This window comes from Squalius cephalus, assembly GCF_949319135.1.
Source record: "Squalius cephalus genome assembly, chromosome: 12".
NCBI lineage: Eukaryota > Metazoa > Chordata > Actinopteri > Cypriniformes > Leuciscidae > Squalius > Squalius cephalus.
Window position 1 is genome coordinate 17,399,280 of NC_137133.1, and position 12,523 is coordinate 17,411,802.

The window sequence follows — 12,523 nt, forward strand, 5'->3', positions numbered from 1 at the left end:
GGAATCTGAAGAAAGAACAGCCCATTTGGTTTGAATGGTGACATTTTGGGTACAAAACACACAGGCATCTCGATCTGTCTCCATGGATTATCGTAGCATTAGCACTGTGATTTGACAAGTGGAGGGAAAATGTGTTATGGGGTGACGTCACATAGGCGACATGTAGTCTTTCTCGTTATGTCTTTTCCACAACTGCTAGCCAAAGAATCATACAATATACTGTCAAACTCGTAACATGAAAAATTATATAAAAAATTCACAGACAACATATGTTCACATTCATGGCACAATTCAAACGGGACCAGAAAATAGCCTAATTATTTTCTCACATTCACTTGCATTGACGATTTTTCAACCTAGAGGTCCACTTGGGGTTTTACGGATGGGCGGGACTTACCAGCTCTATACAGCGCTGAAAAGGGGCGGAGCTACATAAGCTCTATGGGTGAGGCAACAATTATGTTATACAGGGATTATATACAGTGAGGCAACAAAGTCAGCTGCCAGCTGGCAGACTTTCAGACCCAGTGTTGATTTGATTTCGTCCTTAGGAATTGATTGTATTTTTGCAAGTTGGGCATTGCAACGGCTAGTGTTGTCGAAAATAGTATTGCTCAGAGATGCATTGTTTGGCATTGTTCACATTTTGGTTGACGGGGTGAAAACAGATAATGTAACTGGTAATATTGTGTGTAATGTAAGTCACTTAATATGAACTTGTAGCAATAAAACACTTGTACCAAGAGCTGTGATAACTAAAGTGGAGGATTAATGGCTTAAATTTTTAGCTGTTCATCCCACAAAGATATGGCTTTAGAAGACACATAGTGTTCTGCAAGTGTTGTGGATGACTTTTATGGTTCTTTTGTAGCATCTCCTTTTGTATTCCACAGTAAAAAGCAATACAGGTTTGGAACGACATGAAAGTGTCAATTAACTCTTCCTTTAACTTGACTCATTTTTTTTCTCGCCTTAAAACCTTAATTAGCTATCCCAATTACAAGTCTGGAACAAAACCAATGCAGCATAAAATGTCATTTATTGAAACCGCCTGATCACATTTGTAAACATACAAAGAGCAATGCATTTCCATCTGGAGTTTAGGAGCTTACACATGACAAATAAATGACATTTATGAGACATCACATGACAAAATAATTATGAAATTCAATGACATGCAACATAACCTTAAAATCAATCGTGTTTTTGATCATTTTAATACAAGCAGAGACATCAACACATTATGTAACTCTCATTTGCAAAACAAGCAATGTGTGGAAAGCAAATTAACCCCGGAGAACTTTGATGAGAACATATCACAACAGTAAATGATTGCAACCATAAAGCAGCATAATGGGCAGATAATCAGCCTGTATTGCAAAGAAAACTCTAATAATGATAATGTATGTCTCACTTTAATGAAATCTAATGTGAACCTTGTTGATCCTCCTCAAAAATAAGAACAGTGCATTCAGAACAGACAGATAATATCTGTTATGATAAGTTGACTAAATACATTACAAAATGAGTCCGTGAAGTGTTTATTTGTTTAATTTTCTATTTATAAAATAGCTCTTTATTAATATATAAAGCAAATCAAAGTAAAACAAATATTCCAAAAATGATCAAACATTCCATATAAATGTAGCATATAGGTAAATATAAAAAAATCCCAATAAAGATTTAAAAAATACATATTGATACTAGATGATAGATCCTGTAGACAGATGGATGGACAGATGGACAGACGGTGACAGACAGACAAACAGATAGATAGATAGACAGTGTAAAACAGATAGATAGATAGATAGATAGATAGATAGATAGATAGATAGATAGATAGATAGATAACAGTATCAAACAACTTTTCCAGCATTATTGCTAATTAAACAAGTTTTGCTAAAAATATTTGTCTATAAAATATATTTCTACACTGTTTACAAGAACACAGCAGTTCCTCTAATATGTTTCCTGACATATCATAAAACAGGGGTAGATAATTTCATATACACAATATTAACTATATAATAAACTCCCTTAGTGACTAAGGCTGACCTGTAACATCCGAGTGTCATCTTTTATTTCTGCTGCTTTTCTGGTTCAATCAGTTTCCCTTTGTTATATTTCTGCCCTATCCCATATGGCACGTGGGCAGAAATAGTGCCCATCTCCTTGGCCCCTTCAATGTGGAACATCTGATCATCAAAGAATATGTGAGGGCGAATCTTCTGCAGCAGGGGCCCTTTAGGGGCCCCAGCGAGAAACAAAGCCTCATCAATCTCCAGGCCCCAGCTTCTGAGTGTCTTCAGCACACGGGCCCCAGAGCTCGCTGCACTTCTGGCCGTCACCAAGAAGGTACGGATAGGGCAGTTCAAACGCTCGTTCTTGGCATAGAATTTCTTCTGGAGCTTCCCTAGAGCCTCCAGAAAGCACTTAAGAGGACCCTGAACATGAAATAGAGCAACGTGTCAGCCAATGGGATTAGAGAGAACCCGATCATCTATTATTGGTAGCTGCCAATGCTGGAGCAATTACAGCAGTCCACAATCCACATAAAATAAGAGTCTTAAAGGTATAGTTCACCCAAAAATGAAAATTAGCCCATGATTTACTCACCCTCAAGCCATCCTAGGTGTATATGACATTCTTCTTTCAGACAAATACAATCGGAGTTATATTAAAAAATGTCCTGGCTCTTCCAAGCTTTAATGGCAGTGAATGGCCCTTTCTGTTTTGAAGTCCATCAAAGTCCATCTATCCATCATAAAAGTGCATCTATCCATCATAAACGAACTCCACACGGCTCTGGAGGGTTAATAAAGGCTTTCTTAAGTAAAGCGATGTGTTCGTGTAAGAAAAATATCCATATTTAAAAATGTATCGACTGAAATAAATAGCTTCCGGCAGAAGGCCGTACGCATTGATTTACGGTGGAAGACTAACCCTTGACCTTGACGCACGACGTAATGACGAACGCAGAAGCGCAGAGGATAGAGCAAAACTAAACACCAGTCAAAAATTAGAAGTCTAAAATTAGAATTTTTAAAGACAAATGTCGGAGGAGCTTGAGTTTGTTGCCCAGCCCTGTTTGTTTTAACCGCGAGAGGCGTCAAAGCTTACGTTACACCTACATCCTACGTCATATATCATCAAGTGTTACTCTTTTGGCGTAAGTTGACTTGCATTGGTCGTCTTCCGGAAGCTAGTTATTTTAGTTGATAAAGTTTTAAATATGGATATTTTTCTTACACTAACTTACTTATGAAGGCCTTAATTAACCCCCCAGAGCCGTGTGGAGGACTTTAATCATGGATAAATGCACTTTTATGGACTTCAAAACAGAAAGGGTTATTCACTGCCATTATAAAGCTTGGAAGAGCCAAAACAATTTTTTATATAACTCTTGATTGTATTCGTCTGAAAGAAGAATATCATATACACCTAGGATGGCTTGAAGGTGAGTAAATCATGGGCTAATTTTCATTTTTGGGTGAACAATCCCTTTAACCCTTAAACACATACCTTGGGTCTTTAGTGACCCGGGACGTCATTCAATACCTTCCCCCTAATTTTATCTCTGATGACTCTAAGTGCAATTCACCTTTATTCCTCAAGGTGGTAATGTCTGATACACAGTGTATACAGTAGATGCCATGCATAGAAGAAGAATATCATGTGATCCACGTTTAGTCAAAATACCTGACATACCTGTGCAAGCGGTTTGTTCTCATTCATTTTCTCATGCTCGAAGAATGTGTCCAGGCCATGCTGTTTCACTATGATCTCTGACTCATCTGAGAAGAGCACAGCGTCCCCATCAAAGGCCACACGCAGCTGAGTCTCAGACCGCTGAGTCTCCATATCAGGCTTAAACATGATGGCTGCCGCTATACCTATTACAATGAACAAAATGTTACAACAGCCCCTTTAATGCGAAGCAAAAAACACTGGGTAGTAAAGTAAGAAGAACATTCCTAGAACCCATCATTACTTTAAATGTATTGTAAATCCTTGATTTAGCTACATTACAGTTGTGTTTGTCATCAATTTACCTTCCTCAATGGCCTCGTGGACTTTTGAGGAGTCTTTTGAGAGGTAAAGGTTAGTCATGTAGGCCTTGAGGTAGTCAATTGGGCTCTGACCTCCGGTCATGCAGAATCGCTCTATCGTTAGATCTGTAAGAGGGGAATTTTCATATTATCATTCAGCTACTGGCTACTTTATCTTCTAATAGAATTTCATTGCATTCCACTGTGTATTATTGACTGTATATTTTCCCTTGTATGTTGTACATTGTTCTGTATTTAATTCTATCCTTAAGACAAACTCCTTGTATGTGCAAACTTATTTGTCCAATAAACTCCAAAGTCAACTTTCAGTTCAACTTCAATTGTAAACTGTTAAGGGTTGCTCGGAATTATGACAGTTGGTCCAGGCTTATGTAACATCCAGACCAGAATGCAGTGAGAAATTGCACACCTACCATAGTGATTTATGCTGTTAATGAGTCGCACCCCAACTTGGGCGTGATTATTAGTCATGAGAACAATGTCAAACAGCTCTTCACTGTCAGGATAGAGAATCCTCAGCCGTTCATTTACAGTCATCAGTGCCTGCGTGCACATTACAAGGAAGAATGTTTTGTTTTCATAAGAAAGGAAGCAAATATCTGTGTGTACATGTTATTCTGGAAAATCTTTACTAGCAATGTGACATAAATGGAGGGTAGCATGATCCTGCAATACCTGAGGCTGCAGTTTTAGGACCTCATTTCTAGGACCCTAGTTTTTTGTATGTACTAGCAGTTTATACTATTTCATTGCACTTACTTTTGCTTAAAGGTAGAGTGGGCATTTTTTTTCATAAAACATTTTGTTTTTCTGATTGAAACTCTCTTCACATCCTGATAGCAATCAATAATGTGGTCTAAATATAAACAATTGTACATATATTGTCTGTGGAAGTCGCAGGATTAAAAAAAAATTCTGCCAATCCATCAAAATTCCGCCAATCATTGCATTCGGTTCGATAAGGCTATGCAGAGTTGTAGATACACAGTCATCAAGTGCCCAAAAAAACAATAGGAATAGGAACTTTTACAGTTCCTCCTGAACCAAAACAATGAGCTTATGTTGCGTACCATGTCGTAACCGTAATTTATAGATGGCGACCTGTGACATTCTACTCTGAGATGTTCACATCCTCAGACTCAGATTTGTGCGTTTCTGTCCGAAATGAATCGGCAGCAGTCAGGTGGTACAGGTCAGAGCTTTGTAAGTTGTTTACGTTTGTTATTGCAATGTTATGTGCTTTGAGACATGAGGTAATTTAACGTCGTCTCTTATGACGCTTTGCTGAATCTGCTCTGGCTGTGTGTGTTCATGTGTTTTGAAGGAGGCAAGGGAGGTGACCTCTCGACATTTGTTACTGTTGGTGACCGTCTCGACATTTCTAACCTAATTTGGTTCAATATATGAGCTCCTATAATCTGGTTATAAATTCGGTTTTCTTGGAAAGAAATAATTGGCTAGGTGGTTATGCAAAAAAATAAAATAATAATTGTCGCTGGTATTGCAGGATTATATATTATTGTAAATAGAATGTTTCTATTAAAACTTATGCACTTGCAGTATGGGCAGCTTCACTGATTAAAATCGGATTGCTCTAATGGTGCGAATTCTGTGAATCAGTTCATTTCAAAGAAACAGTGATTCAGTCAGTGATTCTTTTATGACATGATATTTAGCCTACATCACAACACCCATATGCTTGAAATGTTCCACTAAAGAAATATGTTTGCACATGTTGCTTTTTGTTGAGTTTAAAAAAGGGCGTTCAACATTGTGTCGCCTGTTGCCGTCATGATTCAGCTCATTTAAATGTCATTTAGAACATTTATAATTTTTAACTTTTTAACTTACAAAAATGAACTAATGTGTACTGAACATAAGTTTACATAAATATTTTCCAGTATTTGTAACATTTCTGCCATTCAGATATTAAAGCAACTTCATTTTTACCCTATCAGGCAAAACCTTGATAAACATGTCCAAAAGGTTCTCAATTCGATAAGCGTTTGGGTCGAGAACTCAGTAATATAATTTATTATTATATTATTATATTCAGAACGATTTTTTTGAACAGAAGCAATCGAGTCAATTCAAAAGAACAAGCATTCACGAATCGGACATCTACAGTATTCAATGTAGCCTAGGCTACTTATTACAGTGACCTTACCCACAAAAATACTGAGTAGGCTAATGTAAGTAACGTGGGTTAAGTTAAAGTTTGGGGTTCAGGGTTACTATTATTACCCAGTTAGTGTGTGTGGATGCTGTTATAATGTTGAAGTGTTATTCTCACTTTAACGAAAGGAAAAGCAACTCCTGGCTTCAATGGCTCACTCTCGTGCTCTTGCTGATGTTGAACATACTTCTCCACACCTTCTTCCTCATATATCTTCCTTTCCGCGACCATATCAAACAATGTCCGTGAAGAAACTGCGATAGTAACGGCATGTTTCGGCTTGGGCTGTTAAAAGACACGTCCAAAAACAGTGTTAGCTGCACCCAAACCTACTGTATATGAACATTGTTGCCTTGTTTAACTTGACAGAATACTCACGGGTCGCGGTTTCGTTGATTTCAAGCTTTCAAAGTGTGCTTTAGCAGCTGCCCAGTCTTTATCCTCTGCTGTAGCTTCCTTTTTTACTGTTGGTTTTATTTCGCTCATTGTTTCTTATTAACAGGTCTGATAATGTTAGTGTGCTTGGTGAACTTCCTATGTTGAGTCAGGGCTGTATGAATGTCAGACAGACATAGAGGAAATGTAAAGAGGTTTGATGCTGAGGAGGAGGAGTTCCCTTTTGACGCAGGACGTTTGTGCTTTCACTCACACAGCAGCGACTATTCCGAGACCCACAGGCCACAGCCGGGCATTTTTATTCACTGTGAACAAATGCGTTTCATCCAAGATCATGCCACAGTTTTAACTCCTTTGTAAAAAAATATTTTAAATATATAGGTCAGCTTCACATTTTTCTGTGATAGCCTACTGTGTGTTTGGGCACATAATATAATATAATATAATATAATATAATATAATATAATATAATATAATATAATATAATATAATATAATATAAAAATGTGTTTTAAACTTTGACCACACATTTTTGTTGAATGTTACAATCACTCTTAAAAATAAAGGTTCTTTATTGGCATATTGTTCCATAAGAACCTTCAATGGAACTTATATTCTACAAAAGGTTCTTTATGATTCTTTAGATGATTTAAATGGTCTTCACTTTAAGAAAAAAAAAATGGTTCTTTTAAAAACCTTTCACTGAAAGGTTCTCTGGGGAACCAAAAATTGTTCTTCTATAGCATTCTGCGAGAAAAAAAATAAAAATAAATAAAAAATAAAAAAAAACTTTTGGAGCCTTTATTTTTAAGAATGATAAAATAAAATAAAATAAAAATAAAATTTGTATCACTCAATCGCTGTTTAGAGCACACTCAGGGTCTGTCCCCATACCCACACTTGTGGTCACTTACAATAACATATTTCCTGTATTTTGCCTAAGAGTTCAATTGTGCTGAAAGACCAAGTGTGTGTGTGGAACTTTTGATTACCTGTTGGGGCACACTACATAAGTGTGGTAAAACTGCAAATAAAGTTTTTTTGTTCATAACTTTATTTTGATTTTCAATATTTTAAACACTTAAAAAAACTGCTAAATGTCTGTTCCGTATGTAGCTGACGTAATAATTGTAGTATATAAAATAATTGTCACCATGAAATTACAATGGACCTTTTTTAAGGAATGTATTAAAAATCATTTATCCATGCACATCATTATTATTTTTTTTAAATCCATGTGCCCTCATAATCTTTACTCAGATTGAGGGTATGTTTACACGAAAACCATGTACTAAAACGGAAAAGTTTTTCCTTTCTACAGAAAACAACATTGTCAAAATGATCACAGTGAAAATAATAAAATAAAATAAAAGCTGCATTCTGCTGCCAGGCCAGTAGGTGGCAATGTCACTTTGTAATGTAAAGAAACACTAGCACTGAACATGTAATACGCATGCACATGAAGTCACTGTTTTCACAAATTCATGTTTTTGTAGTTCACACAGACGATAATGTTATTGATTTCAAAAACTTGCATTTTGAAAACTGTTTTCAAAAGTTTGCATTTTCAGGCATCCAAAACGCTCTTGTCGTGTAAATGAACAGCCAAAATGCATAAAAAAAAAATTAGGCTTAAAAGCATAAAGGAACTTACAATTATAACTTGTCTGCACTGGTTGAAATCACTCATTCAAAACAGGAAAGCATGCAGTACAATGTTGTGATCATGTAGAGACTTCAGAGCATGTCCATTCTTTTATATTGCACATTTTCTCCCAGAAAGTGTAATGAATCTTACATTAAAAAGTCTTCTTAAATCTGATGTAAAAAGGCAAAAGAAGACAGAATATTATTAAATGAATAATGTATCTCAAAGACACAGGTGTGGTCACAGGGTTCCCTCAGTCATGGAAACCTGTAAATATCAGCTAATTTTAAAATTGTGTTTTCAGGCTTGAAAAATGTATGACAATGTTAACATGAATCTACATCTACATGAATACATAAAAGGGGTTAAAATTACCCATGTTTGATTCTGTTGTCTTCTACAAAGAGAATGCAAAGCAAAATCTTCTTCAGTGTAGTGAAATCATTTAAGTATTGGATTTAGTGGTCTGCATTCCCGTGGCTCTCTCTCCAATTCCTTGCGGTACGGGATTAAATTTCCCAATGAAAGACAGTAGCAGTCTGTAATTCTGGTGTACTTTGGACAGGAGGCCTGACAATAGCCTGGCCACTCCCGACATCCTTTGACAACAGTCTGGTTTTCTGTCACAACACAGAAGGGAACAGACAGGTGAATATTATGAAACGTGTTTATTGAAAGCAGAGGGTGGAGATGAAAGCGGCAACCAGGCAATGGTGAGTGGAATGGTGACTGGAGATTGTAGATGGTGATTTAGCTGGCTTGAAGACTGAAGTATGGTTTCTGTGCAGGTGGAGACAAGATAGGATGGCTGGTGAGCAGGATATCGATGATGGGTGACAAACAGACGGATGACAGGATACAGCCGTGACGATCATAGGTGATTAATCTCATGTAGTCGGTATGGCTATGCAGCATCGACGTGATCATTGATGAAGCCAGACAATGCTGGAGAGAAAAAGTGACTGAAGATATAGGGTGTGATAATGAGGGTGATGGTTTGCAGGTGCAGGTGAAAGAGGAGTGTGATCAGGTATGAGCCAGGGAGGATGATGGGAAGTGTAGTGCTAAGGGAGACTGAGCTGGTGACTGTGACAGTATCCACGCTTGAACTTGAAGTGAACAAAACTTTCTGCAGTGGTGGCATTCACACAGTAGCCTGACTACATCAGACTTCTTACTTCCGCTCAATTTCATTTCGCTTCTGTACTCAGTCTGAGACAGCGTAATAGCTTTCCGTTTTCCTCCGGCCTGAAAACAGCCGGCCAATCAACGAACAGAGGGCGGGCTGAGAGCCGTGACGTAGACACTGATTGTACCGTGGATGCGTAGATTTACTTCACATAATCTGCCAAAGTCGTTCACAGCCATGTTCACTCCGGTATTTCGCTCGATGGTTTTGTTTTCGCATCATACATGTGTTTACAGTGGAAGTTAGACGCGGATGAGCATGCGCATAACACACGCCATAACCAAACGTTATGTGATTGGCTTATGGGTAACCAATGATTTTAAACTTCAGACAAGCACCCCCCGCGAGAAAGAAAACGTTTTTCAATTATGCCATGCCAGACTCTGTCTACGAAGCAAAGCAAAGTAGCAGAGTTTGGTATTACCAGGCTATTCACACAGTTCCCAGTTTCCTGCCCTGAGCAACCTGGCAAGATATGTTCTTTGCATCCCGGCCACGAGTGCACCAGAAATCACTGACAGTCAGCAACATTCTATTCTTGCATGTTTAAATAAAAGACTTAATTTCGCAGTATAGCTAGATAGACTGAAGTTCGAGGGGAAGAATTGAAGACTCGCCCACACTCCTGCCACCAAGGGTGAGTCATGGGTTTCTGGATAATGGGTCTGGGAAGAGGATTGTCTCTTCGACTTTTAATGCCTTCCTTCATTTCGTTGGTCCCGCCTGGCCTCCCTCTCCCGCCTCCACTTCTGGAATCACCTAATTCCTCTCCTCTGCCTCCCATCAGCCCTTCTGCTCCTCCTTAGCTTCCCCTGGGCGACGTGGATACACCTCAGGCCTTCTGTGAGCCAGCTACCACTAGGAGAGTGGATCCCCTGGCTTTGCCTCCAGCCACTGATCCCGTCACTCCACTTCAGCCTGTTGCCCTGACTCATCTACCTTCGCTCCTCGCTCCCTCGGCTCCACCAGGGACCATCGGCCCTACGGCTCCACTGGGCTCCCTCAGACCACTGGACCTCCTACACTACGTCCGCTGTACTTTTGCTCTCCACTCCTTTAGCTCTGTCTGGCTCTGCTCTCCCTCCGGCTCCGCCTCGGCCCTCAGTCACTCCAGTTCCGCCTCAGCCCTCCGGTACCCCGGTTCCACCTCGGGGGGGGGGGGGCTGTCGATGCAGCTCCGTCACGGACTCCGAAGCCTTCGGAGTCGCCCGGTTCCATCAGCTCTCCGTCTGCGCCTAGGGCTCCACCACCATCGGCTCTCCGTCTGCGCCTAGGGCCCCAGCACCATCGGCTCAGTCACCATCAGTCATCCCCATGGCCTCATCAAGGAAATCCCTGCCATATCTCCTCCCTCCTTTAACACCAGGAGGGGGCATACTGTCACAGTTATGCTCTGTTTGAGTTTGGTTTATGTCATTGCTATTTTCCTTCCTGCCTGAGTTTGTTATTAGTTTCTATGGTTACTCATTTGATTAGTCATTCTGTTCTGTGTCCTAATTAGTTCCCTTTGTTTGTTCCTTGTATTTAAGGCCTTGTGTTTCATTTGTGAATTGTCCGGTCTCGTTAACACTACGGTTGTGTTTCCTTGCCTGCCTTTGTGTTAAGTTACCTGTGGATACCATTAAAGGCTGCTTTGAATCTGATTCTTCATCGTTGTGCGTCTTCCTGCAACCTATCATGACAATAACTAATCATGACTGTAACTATCACGTAAAGTGTTCATCTGTCCATGGCATTTAGGCAAGTTTTACATCTACACTGTATAAAATAAACAAATCAATCTATACTTGATCACACAATTTTTTTAACCAATTTTTGAAAAAACAACAATATACCCGTGTTTACTGATCAAACCAATACTTGAAGACACCAATAGCCTACTTAAGAAACCAATATACTTGAACAAAACAATGTGAATGTATACTTGAAAAAAAAAAAAAAAAAAAAAAAAAAATATATATATATATATATATATATATATATATATATATATACACTCGAAAAAAAACAATAAATACTTGAGCAAACCGATGTGTCTAAACGAATATTTAGTAGAACAAACAAATATATACTTGAACAAACCAATATGTACTTGAGGAAACCATTGCGTAGCCTACTCGAGTAAACTAATGTAGCCTATACTTGAACAAACTGTTGTATAAATGAACAAACCCATGTGTAGGCTACTTGAACAAACTGATGTATCTAAACAGGGTTTCTGCATACTTTTTAAAGTCACATTTAAGGCTTTTTAAGACCTTTTTAAGAACCGAAGAAATCCAAATTAATACCGTGCATTAGGGGAGTGCAATATTGACAAAATATGTCTCGATATTTTCAAAGTTTTGTTGATAATAATTAGATAGGCCTAATATTTTACTGATTGTGTCTTTGTGCTTGGTACCATGGCTGGTTTAGGCCTGTTGACAGCTGACTGATGAAGATATTCATATTTTTCATATTCTATGCAGTGGTCAGTTCACAACAATAACAGAAATATTTTTTTTTTATTAAGGGGTAATATTTGCCACCTTAAATTTATTTCCAGGGGCATTTTCACCTATATATGGACATTTGTAGATGTATGCATCACCTTTTATATCAAATTCTAACATTCAAATTAAATTATATTAGAATAATAACATATTACCACTGTTAACAGTCAAATTAAATCATTAAATCAAAATCCATCTTTACAGTGCAGTGGTGACACAGAAGCGGCATCAGATCTGGCATTAATATATTTACACTGCATTTACAATTGAATAAATAAAGCTATGAGATTGTTGTTGTTTTTTTATTCAATATTTAAATATGAACTGATTTCTAATAACGTTCTAATTAAAGGGTAGCCTGGCTAAAGTCAGACCTCTTCTCATTGAGACGTGGTCTGGGAACCACATGTTCATTTTCTCGTATTTGAGGTGTGGTTTACGAATGCCCAGAGCCGTTTATTGGGCGCTACAAATGTCTATCAAATGTGCCTGTACATAGCTCATAGCCAATCGTTTCAATTATACCAGATGACATATGTAGAGCGACAGA

General features: G+C 38.3%; 1 protein-coding gene across 1 annotated transcript; it reads right to left on the reverse strand.

Annotated features, from left to right (window-relative positions):
- Positions 1–1,449: 1,449 nt before the first annotated feature.
- nt5c1bb (5'-nucleotidase, cytosolic IB b) lies at positions 1,450–6,825 on the reverse strand. The gene is made up of 6 exons (XM_079889145.1): positions 6,625–6,825; positions 6,364–6,531; positions 4,484–4,613; positions 4,053–4,175; positions 3,709–3,893; positions 1,450–2,444 (listed from the first exon to the last, which is right to left on the reverse strand). The coding sequence occupies exons 1-6, from the start codon at positions 6,730–6,732 to the stop codon at positions 2,079–2,081; spliced, it is 1,080 nt and encodes a 359-aa protein (XP_079745271.1). The 5' UTR covers positions 6,733–6,825; the 3' UTR covers positions 1,450–2,078.
- Between the last annotated feature and the right edge of the window lie 5,698 nt (positions 6,826–12,523).